A 16593-nucleotide genomic window follows, 5' to 3' on the forward strand; every position below is an offset into this window, starting at 1 on the left:
TTTTTATTTGGATGATACACTTGTGGTGACATGACTAGCAGAACTACAGCTGTACTAAATCTCATCAAAAAAAAACACTGATTCCGGTTACGATAGGAAAAATGTTACCTTTACGATTAGTGAAGTATTTTGGACTGGTAGTTAAGAATCCTACCCTGATCCTGGAAATATCCAGTGTTATCAATAAAATCCTTACCCCCACACGATGCATCAACTCTACGTTCGATCCTCAAACTTACTAGTTCGTTGTCAGCGTTCTTGTCATCCCTATATGGGATACGAACACAATTAAATCATCTGCTTGTAAACAATACAAAATGAAAATGGGTGAAGCAGTGCCAAATAGTCTGTTCAGAACTGTATGATTAAGGGTTGGATTCCTTCATTTGTCGACGTGTCTTATTGGAATTTTAAAGCCCTATTTACAGTAACTTGTAACTTTTTATATTAGTCTTAAGTCTGACTTCTAAAAATTTATTTAATAGATTATCGCTGCAACCGATCATCATAATGAAGTGACAATTTGGGACTTGGAGTCCTCAGCCACAGCGTCATCATCTGCAGCCATTTCATCCTGTAATTATGGACTTCCCAGTTCTTTTGCACCAGTTCGCAGTACAGGATGTTTAGCTTCGACATGGGCTCAACCAGGCAATAAAACACCCCTTATTCTTGATAGTTCTCTACCACATCGATCAGTCCGATCAATTTTGTGCCTTCCTAACAACAGTGTTATGCAGTTTAATGAATATAACAAACTCCATTCTCAAGTTACTCATTTACCAGCTATAGTGGCCGGTGGTAATGATGCACGTTTACGGTATTGGAACTTCCGAAAACCAGAGGATTCGTGTGTTTTAGTTTGGGCTGGGATTGATGAAGCTACCCCTCCTCGACTTACCTACCGGTAAATTTATTTTTGTCTTTTTATATTCAGTGACACGATGACATTCATCGAAATTGAGCGTATATCCAAAACGCTGATGTGGACATTAATGTTCATACATTCTACTAACAACGCTGAATGTATCTTCTGGGTTAACGTAAGGTTCTGTACTCCGTAAAATAATCTTAACCAATCCGTCTGAATTTTAAAAAATTCGAAAATCAGCTCTATGAAAACATTTTTAGTTGATCGATTCTAATTTCGCTGTGTTAGACTGAACGTCATCCCACAACTTCAAGCAGAGAAGTAGCTACAAGTATGCTAACAAATATACATTGTGAAAAGTGTAATCTCGTCTCATTTGTTCTGAATGTTTTGCACTATCTGTTTGGCACCACAGTTCGTAAGTGAGATTTAAGTCATCGAAGCTTGGTTATGATATAGGGTTCCATACACTATGATGTAAGAACTGATCACTGAACCATAGTACTTTAATAGTATGCCACAGTTTACTTGAATAAGAGCCCATAAATTGGTTGAGTTGTTTACACGAGCTGAAATCTCTACATGGAAATTCTACTTATCGTAATGACTAAACAAAGCCAACACTGGTTTTACGTATCGATATCATTCACTTCACTTGCGAACTTCTATTTCGCATTGTCGTACTGTTTAACTAAAATTATGAACTGATGATTTAATAGTATCGAATACTACATCCGCTAGGCAATCAGTGTAACACTGGGATCTATTGATGGAGGTGATAATTTGGTACGCATTAACTTTGGTTGACAAATCACGAACCAAATGGCGATAGTATCGTGCTATTCGTCTTAAAAATGTTTTTACTGCCTGTGAAAACTAAGACAGAAAATGTGAATACTTTTGCAACAAAAAAGTATCCTGGGATTTTATCATCAATAATAGGATGTAAACTATTTCACTAAAATGTGACCTGAATGGTGCCAGTGTCATTCCATAGTTAGAATCAACATGAATCCTGGGACAAATATTTGTTAGCCCAAGTTGTTATACCCTACTATCACGACAAGATTATTGGTGACGAGTCACGTTATCGTAGTTTTACTGAAAAAAAAAAACTAAATACTGCGAATTTGCTTCGAAAAACAAGATGTAAAGGTATGTATAAATGAATAATACTGGGACCAGAAATCCTGAGTAAGATAAAGAACTAGTGAGTCTGGACCACTGTGATCGGTTCTGAGCTATGTCAGCCAACGTGTCCAACCACAATGATTGCAGTTATTGTGTAGACCTTATCCAAGTAGTCTGCATCTACTAGCATGATTTAGACCAAGACTCATTAGATTTATGGACTGATGTCAGCGTTTTGATTTTCCCACCCTCCTAACCAAGATGACAAAATAATCTACCTTTTTCGACAAAAAAAAGTCTCTACATAACTATATTTTCATTACCACACTAAAAGTGAACTAATATTACACAGATTTCTTCTAAAAAAGCTTTTCGAAAATTGATCATTTTCCTTTATTGTTATGATTGTTAATAGGTCAATATATGTAAATGATGTCTATATTTTAATTGAACAAACTGATACTTCTTCCGTTAATGATACATCAAGTAGTTTGTTAACAAAAACAATGTACACAGAAGTATCACAAAAATTACAATCATCAAGTAATATAACAGAAGTATCAAATAGTGCATTCCCTGTATCAGGACGTTTAGAATTACGTGAATCAACCAAAGGACATAAGAATATTATATCTGATTTAACTGTTCTTCAAGCAGGTCAAGCATTTTTAGTCTCTGCTTCAATGGATGGTGTGATAAAAATTTGGCGATAATATATACCAATCATAAATTTATTCATAAAGTATTTTTTTATCAATTGATTTCATTAATTTATTAATTATTATAGATTGTGATTATGATGATGATAGAACAAACTACTTGTACACTATTTTATTTTATATATTTATAACATAAATGAAACATACTTGCAAATTTTGCTTAAATATCAGTTATCTAAATTTGAAGTTGTGTACGTTTGTCAAAACCTTAATTGTTTTTATTAAAGTTGAACTTTAAACACTAGTCTAAGCGTTATTTTCGATTTTATTTCAACCGAAAAAGACAAAAAAACACCAAATTGTTACACATACAGCGCAATAGGATTGTGATTCACAAAAACGATTTGTTTGTTTTTTCGAACTGCATAACAATATAAATAAACATGTGAATACATACAAATTTGTACAAAATAAAGAAAATAAGATATCAAAGTGTGTTGTTTTTTTGCATTACCGCCTAAGTGCTAAAAGGATCATATAATCACTTGTTGTTGCCAAGTCTGAACTTAAGCAAGGTGCTGCTTGTTTTAATAAACTTAATGCAAAACTGCTTGGTGCAAATAAATATACTATCAAAGATGAACGTTGTGTTGTGGTTGTTTTCTCGGAATTATTATCCAATGATTCTTGTTGTATTTTTTCCTCCTTTGGACAGATTATACCAGCTGATTGTTTTAATTTTAAATAAGCAATTAAAGCGTGTAGTGAAAAACAATCATTTATTGTTGATTTTACATTCGTAATTTCAGTGTTCGACTGATTATTCAGTTTAGATTCCTTGTGCAGATACTTATTAGTTTGCTCCGTATCGGGTAATATTAGCATGAGGCATAAGTTATGACGTGCTGTAGATAGTACATTATGAATACGATGCGTAGCTTCGGCCATCCATGAAGCATCAAGAGTGCCCCGGCGTGAAATACGTAAAGTTGGACTAGTTAGTTGTTCGGAATTACTGTTATTGTCTTTATAATCCAGTAAATCTTGACTAATATCTTTATTACCGATTAACATCAAACAGCGAAAATAAAAATGGTTATTTTTCAATAAGAACTTTCCTTTCCACAAATCCGGTTGTAGATACTGGTCCAGTTCTTGAAGGGTGACGATCGATTTCAGGTTACATGGAATATCTTCTACTGGACTGAGTATACCGTGGTTGTCCGAGTAGCGAGATGTGTTCCGATTATATGTGTGATATCGATTAGATATATGAAAAGGTGGTTTTACATAAGGTAAGTGTCGTACAGTAGTGAGATTTTTATCACCGGCGGGATCTTCTATGTAATACTGGTTCGTCGTGTACGGTCCCCCATCAAAATGATCATTTGTTCGAATACGACAGTTATTTGCGGTTACAGGAATCCCATTATCAGACCTAATTATAGCATTTCGTGATTCTGACATTTGATTGTCCTGACCGTCACCTTCTGTGTTAGAGTCCGTCTTGTTTAAAATCTGTGACTTTGGTTGGACTAATTCCGGGTTTATAAAATCTACACGAAGTCTTAAATTCGGACGACTGGTTGCTGAGAGACTTTTTAATTGTCTATTAGCTTCGAGTGCTGATTCGCAGCTGTCATAAACGGCGATTGCATATTTACGTCTAGGAGACCAATCAAGATAAGTTAGTTGTCCGAAACGAGAGAGCATACGCTGTAGTGAATCAACGGAAGTCCACGATTCTAATCCACCAATATACAGACAGTGCGATGGGATTGCCTTACCATAACCTATTTTGCAATGTAGGGATCTAATAAAACGACCAGACATGGAAATTTTCGCACGACTGGCCATATCAACATTCTGAAAGCGCACAAATGCATAAGAATGAGCACCAGGTTTCGGAGAACGCTTAATATCAATTTGTTCAACATAACCATACCTCTCAAAAGCTGAGAGTACCTCTTTCTCCGTTATATCTGGTTCTAAACTTCCAACAAATAAAGTCCTTGTAGCTTTAGACTCTTTTTCTGAATCGGATGCTCCAGGAGAGAACCCACTTCTGTTATGTTCATAGTGTCGAAGGTTTGCAGAGCCATAACGATTGTGAGAAGTGATTGTATTTAACTGCGCTGGTGGCAACACCCCAGGGACAGCATTCAGACCAAGAGCCTTTGCAGCAGCAGCCATCATGGCGGAAGATGCCATTCCAGGCATACCAAGTAAGCTTGTAGTACCTGATGGACCTAGTGGAGCTGGTTTAGGTAAAAAATCGGGGAAAGTGGACTCTACTTTGCCGGGGATATTGTGCATAAGATGTCGTCGGTCATTAATATCTTCAGCTTCCATTCCTTCTTGACGTTTTTTACTGGCAATTACTTTACGCGTATCACCCTCATTAGCAATATCAATTAATGAGGTAACATTTGCAGGGCGATCAAGTATGTAAATTATTGGGCTATCACAGAGCGCTTCTTGTGCGTCTTCAGAATATCTGAAGATGAAGAGTTAATAATACATGACACAGGAAAGTAGCGATAACAATTTTCATAACGATAAGCTAATAGAAATTAATTATATCTATTCTGGGACGTTATGTGAAGCGTAATTTATGTTATGCATGAGTTCGATGTATACTCCGAGTCTTATGCTGAGAATCATTTATTAAATAATTGAAATCTTTATTTACATCAGTCCATATGTGACCCGTAAGGATAACAATGCAAACATGAATATTAAAGAGGTTATTTTTTTCTTCTGTACCTTTACATATATGGTTAGTTAGCACAAACCTTATTGAATCTTAAACCTTTAGGCATTACACACATTATCTTTTATAATTATCGTTTATTTAGCAAACGGTTGTTCCGAAGCTTCGTACCACGATTGTTTGCAGTCGTAACTGTAGTACAACCAGTGGAATTATCCTATAATTTTAAAAGTACTTACACTAGTCATTCAACTCTTGATATATAACTTGTATTGATATCCAGTAGGTTACATTTTTAATAAAGTACAGGTTTTTATACTTACTTTAAATCACACTTCCTGTGTGGCGAATACGGGCAATACCTGGCTGTCCAAATTAAAGTAGCTGAAGCGTGGTCGAGATGAACAACCTAATGGCTGACTAATATAACATTTTACTTACCCCGGCTCGCAGTCTACCACAAGCGATTTTGGTTGAAGTAGAATGCGATTGGAAAAGGATTAAAAGTAGGCAGAACAAGACACGATGGCTGCCTGTGGAATCACTGACTTTCGCTCTCAAACGTAAAGGGAGTGGCAGAAACTAGTGGTTTCAGTGCTTAGGTGACAAACCACAAACCGTTTATAGTGGTCTGAATACTTTTACTCTTTGTCTCCTACATATTAAACACTCTAGGTCTAGATATTTTTCGCTTTTGGTCCATATTTTTTGTGTAGGTATGTATTTCATTTTTTCCCTATTCACTCTCTTAGTCACAAGTAGAATGATTTGTGTTTGTGAGGTTCTCCTCTCATGAGCAAGTCTATCTTATTTGTTACAAAAGTAAGAGAAAACAAACTAGTAATGAAATCTCAGGATAAATCTGGAAAGTAGCTGATTTGTAATTACTTTATCTAATTATATTATCAGAGGGATATTCACTTTGCCACTTAATACTTGATTCACAGCTAGTTTACAAATTCACTTGGCTAAGTCAATCAGAATGACGAGTCGAATAACCGCTGTACAGTAGCCAATTTCATGACAAACTATCTCTATCCTGATTACGCACGAGTGGATAACACAGTAAGTTTGTTAACATATATAAGGCATATATAGAATAAAAAGTTGAATGTGTATTTGTCATTTCAGAAGAAGCATCATGTTTTCAATAGTCATCAAAGTATCTTAAAAGAAATCTGTAAAGTAGTAGCTTAATGTTTAAGGTGCTTGACTTTCAACCATTAGAAACTTGTTCAAGTTTCTGTTTATTTACTTCGATTTAGACAACTAGGTAGTATAACTACCGCTTACGCAAACGGCATGGCTTAAAGCCAAATACATAAACGTGTGCCTCATAAATGAGTTTCAAATGAATGGAATTAAGAAATTTAATCAGCTCAACGTTTATCACTAAACTCATCATGGTTCAGTCCTAAAGCTAAATCAATTTTGCTAAAGATCCAAAAAAGTTTAACAATACACCTACGTTATAAAAGGCTCCTTGGACCAGTTTTACTGAAGTAGTACGGAAACGAAAAAAATACCGTCAAAAACAATATAGATTCAGAATAATGTTTAAAAAAACCACTGTTTATGTGAATTAGTTAATGTGTACCTGAAAAACTTACTGATAGGTAACCAGAGCGACGCGTTCGCCACCCAAATGCCCAACATTAATAGAAAGATCTCCATACTTTCCTAGTTCCCGGTACACACATTGTTCAACAACATCGGCACTTAACTTAGATGAAATGTTTCTTACACATATAGTTCTGGAATGATCTAACCCATGAGTCCTTCCTTCTGAATTCTTTGGTCTTGAGGAGTGTCTATTTGAGAGAGAATACTTAGACCTCGAACTAGGAGAGTTTCGAGATACTGATCGATGTCTCTCTGAATATCCTGATCTATCTCTGTGTCGCTTCGACGGTGGCGAAAAGTCCTGATCTCCATGTCTTCGCATCGCACTAAGGCCTAAATCAGAACAGACACAGATATGGGGTAAGTTAGAACACAGTGGCATAATTAATAAAAAAAATTGAAGACACCTTACCACTTCAAGATAGCCAGTGAATTTATCCTGACCTTTGAAAAGCACTTAAATAACGAGTATATAATACGCATAAATTACCGACTATAATAGTAATCTGGATAGTAATGTGAGAGTCAACAAGACATATTCCAAAATAACGTTACTAATGAATGAGAGGCACGTCGCTACAGCCGTCACTGTAGGTTAATAATATGAAAAATTTATGACAGTCAAAATGACTACATGATTTACGTATTACCATCTATCAAGAGTGGAGAAGCAGTAGAACCAGACAACATAACAGTTGAAGCACTGAAGTCAGACAAATTTACAGAAGCAAACAAAAATGTGAAGAGGAACATTAAAGTCGAAAACCAGAAATATGTGGAACACCTGGCGACGACAGAGGAAAAAGCAGCAAGAGAAGAAAACATGAGATAGCTATATGACACAACGAAGAAACTAGCAGGGGAAGTATTGTAAACTAAAGAGACTGGTAAAGGACAAACAAGGCAAGACAATTACCGAGATTCAAGAACAGAGGGACAGATGGGTAAGATACTTTGAAGAACTCTTGGATAGGTGAGCCCTACTGGACCCACCGGATATCGAAGCAGCACCTACAGACCTTCTTATAGATGTCACTTCACCAACGACGGAAGAAATCAAGATGACCATCAGACAAATCAAGAGTGGGAAAGCAGCAGGACCTGACAACATACCAGTCGAGGCACTAAAGCCAGACTTAGAGGTAACTTCAAACATGATCCACATTCTATCTAGAAAGATTTGGGAAGAAGAACAAGTGCCGGCAGACTGGAATGAAGGATACTTTATAAAAATACCAAGAAATGGAGATTCCATAAAGTATGTGAACTACAGATGCATCACACTACCATCATTACCGGGAAAAAAAATTCAACAATATTGTACAACCGAATGAAAGATTCAGCATATACCCAGCTTCCAGATCAACAGTTTGAATTCTGTTTACAGTTCTAATAGAATATCCGTAAGGCAAATTAAATCCTACAGTATCTATTTCGAGTGAGTCTATTGATAAACTTTTGAGAATTCGTCTATTAAATGAGAAGCATTATTAAGGAACGGTAATAATACAGATAAATATCAATTCTGACCACGTGATTCATTTACCCCGAAAACAGTTCAGATACAGAATGTTTTTCCGGATTGAGCAAATTTTCACTTGGTGAGTAGCCCCAGTAGTTAAATCCTCTGACAATATTAAACAGCAAAATAGTGAGTAATTTAATCATATGTGAGATATGTCGCCTAAGGACTGTTTAGGGTTGCTGTCAGACCCAAGAGTGCGTAAAGTAGGGTTAGGTTAGAGTTAGTAACCTCACTTCGTGAAAACTTCTGAAGAAACGATAATCAGAGGTAAACAATATAACTCTTCCCTGAGAGTTGCAAGGAATTTATATAGAAGTTATGATTCCTCTTGTGCTGAAAGCTAGAAATCTCCGGAAGTCACAAGCCCGACCCTCCTTTTGATAACCAGAGCAATAATAAAAATAAGTACATGAAATGTCCGGAAATCGTGAGGCGCAGCGACGGCTTTTCAAGAAGTGATACAACCAGGATAAAATCTGGCTGTGTTTAGAATAGGCGACTCTTTGACTAAGTTGGACAAAAAAGACTGACTTCAAGAAAGAGGTTGTTGTATTCCAATCACAAAGAAGGAAACGCGCCATTTGCAGTTGTTGTATTAATACAAATTCAGGATAGATCTCATCAACAAGTTCCAAGTTCTACAAGATCTACCAGAAGAGAAAACCACTATAGATAGCTCCTAAAACCGATTGAAAATGCAATAATCCTAGCATACCAGAGAGTTCTGGACCTCGAAATACACTAGCATAGAGAATGAATTTCTGTAAGAAAATTGGGTATAATGTGCAAGAAAATATAGTTTTACTTCGAGTCTAAAGACTCAGAGAATATATTTGAAACGTGAAATAAGGGGATAAAAATAAATGCTAGGATACAAGATTCAAAGATAAGGATTAAATGTCCCTGCACTAGAATGGCCTTTTCTGACCTAAGTCACGTAATGCAGAGCTGGATACAATCTTCCAATTTATTTTCTATGGTCACATATGTACCACTCTATATACTGTGAACAGGTGTACTCAAATACCCTGGTACGACTGAGAATAGGGAGAGTCAGCACTCCCTCTCGAAATGCTCTCAGATGGCCACATGTATACAGCCACTGATAGGGAAGTCCTACTCACTGCCTTTTATCAGCGAGGGTGTTGTTTGCGGAATGGAAAAAAAAGAGAATGTTCGGCGCATTAACCGGGTTGGTGGACACAGAGGGTCCATCTAGTGGAGTTGGAAAACCCTGATTCCAAACCAGTGCTGCACATGGGCTCCATGGTTTTATGGTAAAAAATGGCGTATGAACCCATTGTTGGTCACCAGCTACCATGAGACTGCATCTCTTGATTTTGCTCCACAGTCTTGTGGATTAGACCTGTGGGTCAAAAACTCGAGATATGGTCACTTGTTCCGGTTTGTGCGACCGGGCAGTATCCCAGCCCTCATACGAATCGAACGATGAAGTGTGGTGCATATATATTTTGTCTTTTTGTACTAATGTTTGTGTTAAAATAAACAGACAAATAAAATGGATACTAGTTACTTTGAGTGCATATCTTGTTTTATGAACTTAACCAGAGTTCTGTAGGTTAATACGAAGTCTCAAAACTAAATTACAGACGCTGACTAATGTCTATCAGCAAAGCCAAGTGTGTCTGCTTGCACATTGGGGATACAAAGGTTAGTAGGTACAGCATAGGTGAAGAGTCTGTCCCTGCAGTCCGGCCTCACAATGATCCTGGGGCGACAATGAATCATAATTTTAAGACTACAGCCCACTACAGTGTGGCAGCAGCTAAAGGTTTTACAACAATATAGGCTTTAAGACGGACATTTACCAAATAAGAAACTTATATGTTCACTACAGTATACATAAACTTAATGACACCCAAAATTGGAAGGTGACTAGTATATCTTGAAAAAGTAGATACCCTTGTAATTCCAGGACTCCAGTGTTCACCACACAAAGAACGGCTTGGTGAGCTAGACATCTTTACTCTGTATTACCCTAATCTTCCTATTTCGGGGGGAATCCTCAGAGTTTAACGGCCTTCCCCAAAGTTATGTATTAATGGATAGTTCGTACTTTATTAAACTTCAATAAACATTTGAATGTGTGACGAATCAGTCTCTTTTTTTACGGCGACAGGTCGGTTCTCGTTATCAATTGTAGTTAATTGGCTTTGGCACTATGTTTACTGTGCAAAGTTGACAGTAAAAACCGGAATACATTAATAGAAACTTTTGGGTACCTATTAAATCGCCAGGCTATTGTGATATCTGTCGAAAATTGTGGATAAATATTGCGTTAAAATGACACATTTTAGAGAATTCCCCCGAAATTGTGGAAAAGTTCAGGGTTTTGTCTGGAATGTCTACGGATTTCCTCAGTGTTATAAGATTCTGGGGAAATATCGGGGAGATCCACAAAGTTTTGGAGGAATATTGTGGTAGAACCCAAAAGTTCCCCAAAATGGATGACATTTTTCTCAAAATAGGGAGCTTAGGACCTCATAAGATGTAATCTGATTTTCGTCCTGCCGGATCAGAACAACTCAGAGGGAGTAACAGGAGAGTAAAAAAGCCGAGAACGAACAAAGTGCCCGTGGTATATAAGTTTTCACGCCGTCATCAATTTTCGGAACCTATTATCCGAAGTATTGTTCGCCTGTTTAGTCGACTCATTCAGTCAAAGACTAGACACTCTCAGAAGCTTACCGGAGAAGTAGTGACATAGGCTGTAGGGGTTCTGTCCTCACTACACAAATCTGACTCCTGTGGAATGACCTTCGGTTGCTCTAACCCGCTTTAACCGATCAATAAAATAACAAGAATGAATAGACTCATGTATTGAAAAGGGTTAAAGACGTGATGATAAGTAATTTCAAAAACTTGACAGCTTGTAATCTCTCGGTATCGTTATTAACAGTTTTAGTAAGTCAACAGCTGCTAACTCTCGGCTAAACATCAATAAGAATTAACCGCGAAGCTTGATTTTGACATAAGCACCTAGTGAGTCACACCATTCTTCCCCATCTGAAGTAGACCTAAAACAACCATAAATATATTTCACGTTGGTGATCTATTAACTTGACATAGAGATGCTATTGAAAAAAGACTGTGGTATTTGCCCTCTGAGTATATATTATTCTATTGATCGTCAAATTACGCATCAAGACTACTGTGTTCTGTTTAACTGAATTTATTTCAGCTAAAGTAATACCCGAAAGTACCGCCTTTTTTTCCAGAGAAGTCGATCGTATGTACATTTCCAGTACAAATACAAAAAAACTAGGGGCATTGGTATTTATTTTTCTTCGTTGAGTATACCTTTGAGTATTGTTTGTATCCATAGGTGTCAAGGTCTTTTTTGTAACCACTGATGTCAACAGTTGTGAACCATCCTCTGTTTTTGTTCGTGTTTGGTGTCTATCACCTATCAAGCTTTAAAATACACTTTATCAAAAGATCAGTTTTCGCTTTGAGATCACAAAACAAATTTACGGAGCAAGTAAAACATCGTTGCGGCAGACCTGCATGCTATTTCTGTGTCGGTGATGGAAAGCAACACGGCAACTGCAATAAGTAGTATCACAATGTGTGTGCCGGACTCACACCAGCTGAATACAAAAAGTGTTGCAAGTCCTTATCACGTTGGCTGTGCAAAGCGTGTTGTTCTACAAAGCCTGTGCTGATTCTAGAAACGACTGAGCTTCTGAACATAACTAGAAAATTTCCCTCTGATAAACAGGCAGCAGTAGATGAGAAGAATTCCGCCTTGGAGGAAATAGAGAATGTTATCATGAAATCCATCTCTGGATTTGAGTGAGACCATTAAGGTGGACCCCGTCAGGGAAGCAGATAACAAACATACGGATGTAGGCATTGTCACAAGTAAAAAGAAAAGCGTGCGGAGAAAGAATTAATTATAGATAGTGCGAAGGTATGCAAATCTACGGTTTCACTTTCAGATTTACATCTCAACACAAAACAAGGTTTGGGGGAGCCAAGTCTGAGCGGTATAGATGATGTGATCACGACACAAACTAAAGTAGATGAGTGGCTCACGGTCACACCCAGGAAAAGAAAATTAAGAAAAGAGAGTGTGACGTCTGTGTTTGACGCTAAATTGAAATTGGATTGCTATTACTTTTTCTGTGTTCGGTCGATACAGTGCAAATTTTTCTGATTCTCAAAACCAGAAAAGGCTGTCATGTTGCTGTAAAGCAAGCACATTACGATAGATCACGCTGAAATCTACGAACAGGTTTGTATTGCTATTATTCTCTAGCAAGCCCTAGTTGTTGCATGACAATCTCACGACATCGGCGAAGGCCAAGTGTTAAGAAAAGTTTATTGTTCATACTACTTACTAACTACGTAATGAAAGATAACGAACAAGAAGTTACCATTTAACCTCAACAAGTACGGGATCATGCATTTTGGAAAGCATCCCTATGAACTTTACTCAAATAAAAGTGAAGTCCAGACAGTTAAGTTAGTACATGATCCAGAAATTAATTACGCAGGAGGCCTAAACTTTAAAGAACATACCTCCTTTGTTATTTCTAAAGCTAGACGGCTAGTTGGTTTCATGACGAAAAATTTCTTCACAACAGGGGATTAGCTTACCCTTTACAAAATATGTGTACGAACTTCCTTAAAATACTGCCTTTTTGTCTTCTCTAATATGAATACTACAGACAAAATCAGAGCAGATGTTCAAACACGCTTCACACGTCAACTGCTAGGAAGTGACTCCATTCTCGATTACGCAGGCAGATGTAAGCATCTCTCTTTAGAACCTTTATTGCACTGTAGGCTAAGGAGCAATCTGATATTTCTCTACAAAGCAATAAATGGACAACCATTCCTAACCTCCTGCCCAACTTTGATCCATGACCCAGCTTATAGGCTAAGAAACAACTCATATACACTATTTACCGTAGAACACCAAAAACAAATGCGTTGGAAGTTTTTTACAGTGCGGTACAGCTTATTGTGGAACAGGTTGCCAATACCTATCCGCAACTGTGACACTTTCACCAAATTCAAAAGGCTAATAACCTTGTTGCCAGACTCTAAAGATTTTCATTAACTATTCCTTGAGCTCCCGTCCACCATTAAGGCACTTTATTATGGACCACCTAACATCTAGACGGGACAAGAATATAACGAACCCCATTGTTGTTAGAATGAATATAACCAAATTACAGGGCACGTGGTTTATCCTCTTCTACTATTCATTGATTATTAATCATTACCTTCTGATCCTAACTCATTAGTCTTATGGATGCTGATCAACTAAGGCCGATCAAAAGAAGCTCAAAATGTCCTAAATTCTTGTGAGTTTCTCAGTATTTTAATTTCCCAACCCTGAAAATTTTACAATCTTCTACCCCCATATCCTTGGACTTGCTATTAATTCTTACCATCTCTTAACCGCATATAATCTGACCTGTCTCTTATAGTTTATAACATTAGTTACCTTCATAGCGGTATGATATAATTAGTGGATGTCTAACCCATAATACAAATGATTTGGCCATCTGATTTGCTTGTAATATGGAACTAGTAGAGACAGTGTATTCCAACTATGGTCCTTGATTAAAGCAATATTCATACTGACCACAAACATAAGAGAGCCTAACATCACAAGAGGAGGGAGGGTGGCGTTACTGACCAGCAAACATGACGGTGGGGGGATAACTTCAATCCACCGTATCTATAGGGCGGAATATGTTAACTTACGGCCCCTTATGTCAAGTGGGATGCCACGAACCAAGTGCGGATTTATTTATTCAAAATACCTTGTTAAATCGTGTTTAAGATGCTGAATCGGTCTCACTTCCTACTCAGTAATCTTATTACAAGCAAACTAGACAATTCGCTAAAAACAAAGCCTGCCCAATACCATATTAATTCTAGAAACAAAAAAATGGGCTTAAATAGCTTCGACAAAGAAGGGAGATAGACATTTGTATATCAGAATACTGTTCTGAGCACTATATTTTATAAATACACATAATCCCATACCTTCAAGCTTCTTTCTGGACCACCTTCATTTATATGGTTCCTTATTCACTCATACCTGGTTTCACCTATTTTCTTTACCATATTAGAGTGCTCTTGCTTAATAGATACCTTAATAGCAGAGAAATAGACTAAGTGGTTATACTTTAACTATTCCTGCTTCTCGTCACTTCTTTTCCTTACACCCTTTTTCAGCACCCTTGAGATACGCCACTGAAAATAGATATGGAACGGGTGACTTTGTCCCTCACCATTAATAAAGCCTCAGATAATCAAGAGGTATATAAGGTCGCGGTTTCTAGAAGCCCCCAACTTCACACGACAACCAGTTGCATGTTGCAACTCAACCTTCATCAAGTGCGTCAATTGTGATATTTGCAATACGTTTCTTACTAAAACCATTAATACTAAAGTCTTATGAAATATCAATTCAGCTGGGTAATTTGCTAAAATGAAGATTGTAGCTTCTGTAACAATTTGATGTTGCTTGTAAACTGGCATTCCTCATGTAAAAATCTGTTATTTGAGAATAAATTATTATTATTAAGTCTAGAGAACTTCAGATAATAAGAGTTTTACGGTTAAGGTCCAGCCGAATGATAGTTATGATAGGACCGAATTGATGATTGTTCATAAGACTGATTTGCACCTAACTGCGGACACATGATAAATACTAGTGTTTGTGAAGTAAATAACCGATTATGTTGTGTGCTGAAGAATTAATACTGAAAGGCGAAAGGGTGAAAGGCACACTGTGGAGTGGCCAGGTTGATATTTCAGTGTCCAACAAACGACTTCATCGCATAATTTATTATCATCGGTCTTCTTCCTAAATGTACAGTCTTCGTACATATTTTATAGTCTTTAAGTGTTTAACTGAGTGACATTGCATATCCTTCTTGCAAGATACCCACCGAATCTTCTCTTTTCATACTTTCGAGTTGTCAGCCACAATGACTTAACAGCTGAGAAACTTTAGTTTTGGCTTATTCAAAAGAGATTACATGTTAATGAGTTAAAGACAAATCTGTCAAACTATTCTCCTGTTTGTACATTTTACAGCCCTATTACATTGGTTCTTAACGTTCCACTACAGAAATAAATATAAATTATTGAAGAACAGTTATGAGTAACTTGGAATTCCAAGATTTAGAAGACAAAGAACGGATGCACCTGCACTATTTCAAACAACTTCAAGCCTTAATAATAAAAGTCTCTAACCATTGGTAACCATAATCAAACGAACCAAAAGGGTGTGGTGGACCAAAAGTATGATAACCAAAAAAGTAGCAACAAAAATATTACGTCTAAAGTTTATGTATCAATTAACAGTTAATAAGTTAATTACACACAGATAAAAATAAGGGACGTTTTTTTAATTCTTCAGGCTATTGCGCGTTCAGCTGAGTTTGGTCCAGATAATCCACAATTATAAAAGATTAGTAATCCCAATATGGACGATATAGATCCAGTGGGTTTACCAAGCGTAGAATTCAATAAGAATGTCACAATTGTCTATAAACGTAGATGGTATGCAATTAATATTTCATTTAACATATTAGCAGACACGGCAGAACGATGCAGATGTGAGTTAGAGTGTATTTATTGGGGAGCAGTAACAATGTCGCGATATGTTGTACTCAAAACGGAGGGAAGTCAAATTACAAGTGTTCAAAGTAATACACTTAAACAACAAGTACAATTGTTTAATGCTAAATGTACAGAATATGAAAATACACAAAATACATGCAAAACTATGAAAGATTGTTTACGAAATATGTTTTATAGTCCTGTCTCCACAAGGGTGTCGTTTTACACATTTCAGCATAGTTAAGTCCAACTTCCAATTACTTCATGGACTTTTGTTATGTTTTAATTTGAAACGCAAAAACGAGAGACTGGCTAAACTAAGCCTATTCCATTTGCCATACAGAAGGACCGGAGGTGACTTGATCACAGTTTCCAAATTAGTGATGAATTTTCTTCTCACATGCCCTTACTCTTCTTGTCTCACTTAACCACCTGAAAGTGGAACTGGAACATCTCG

General features: G+C 36.9%; 2 protein-coding genes across 2 annotated transcripts in view; one reads left to right on the forward strand and one right to left on the reverse strand.

The window, feature by feature from the left end:
- Positions 1-2715, forward strand: part of Smp_123610 (serine/threonine kinase) — a gene marked incomplete at its 3' end in the record, with an annotated part of 53515 nt that extends 50800 nt beyond the window's left edge. The window contains exons 19-20 of the mRNA XM_018799363.1: positions 486-907; positions 2418-2715. Coding sequence (XP_018651160.1) covers positions 486-907; positions 2418-2715 — 720 coding nt within the window. The remainder of the gene's footprint in view (positions 1-485; positions 908-2417) is intronic.
- Smp_123600 (putative RNA-binding protein) lies at positions 2303-7319 on the reverse strand (the record flags this gene model as incomplete). Its single annotated transcript, XM_018799365.1, has 2 exons — positions 2303-5158; positions 6985-7319. The coding sequence occupies 2 exons, from the start codon at positions 7317-7319 to the stop codon at positions 3172-3174; spliced, it is 2322 nt and encodes a 773-aa protein (XP_018651161.1). The 3' UTR covers positions 2303-3171.
- Positions 7320-16593: the final 9274 nt, after the last annotated feature.

This window comes from Schistosoma mansoni, chromosome 3 (genome assembly GCF_000237925.1).
Source record: "Schistosoma mansoni strain Puerto Rico chromosome 3, complete genome".
Taxonomy (NCBI): domain Eukaryota; kingdom Metazoa; phylum Platyhelminthes; class Trematoda; order Strigeidida; family Schistosomatidae; genus Schistosoma; species Schistosoma mansoni.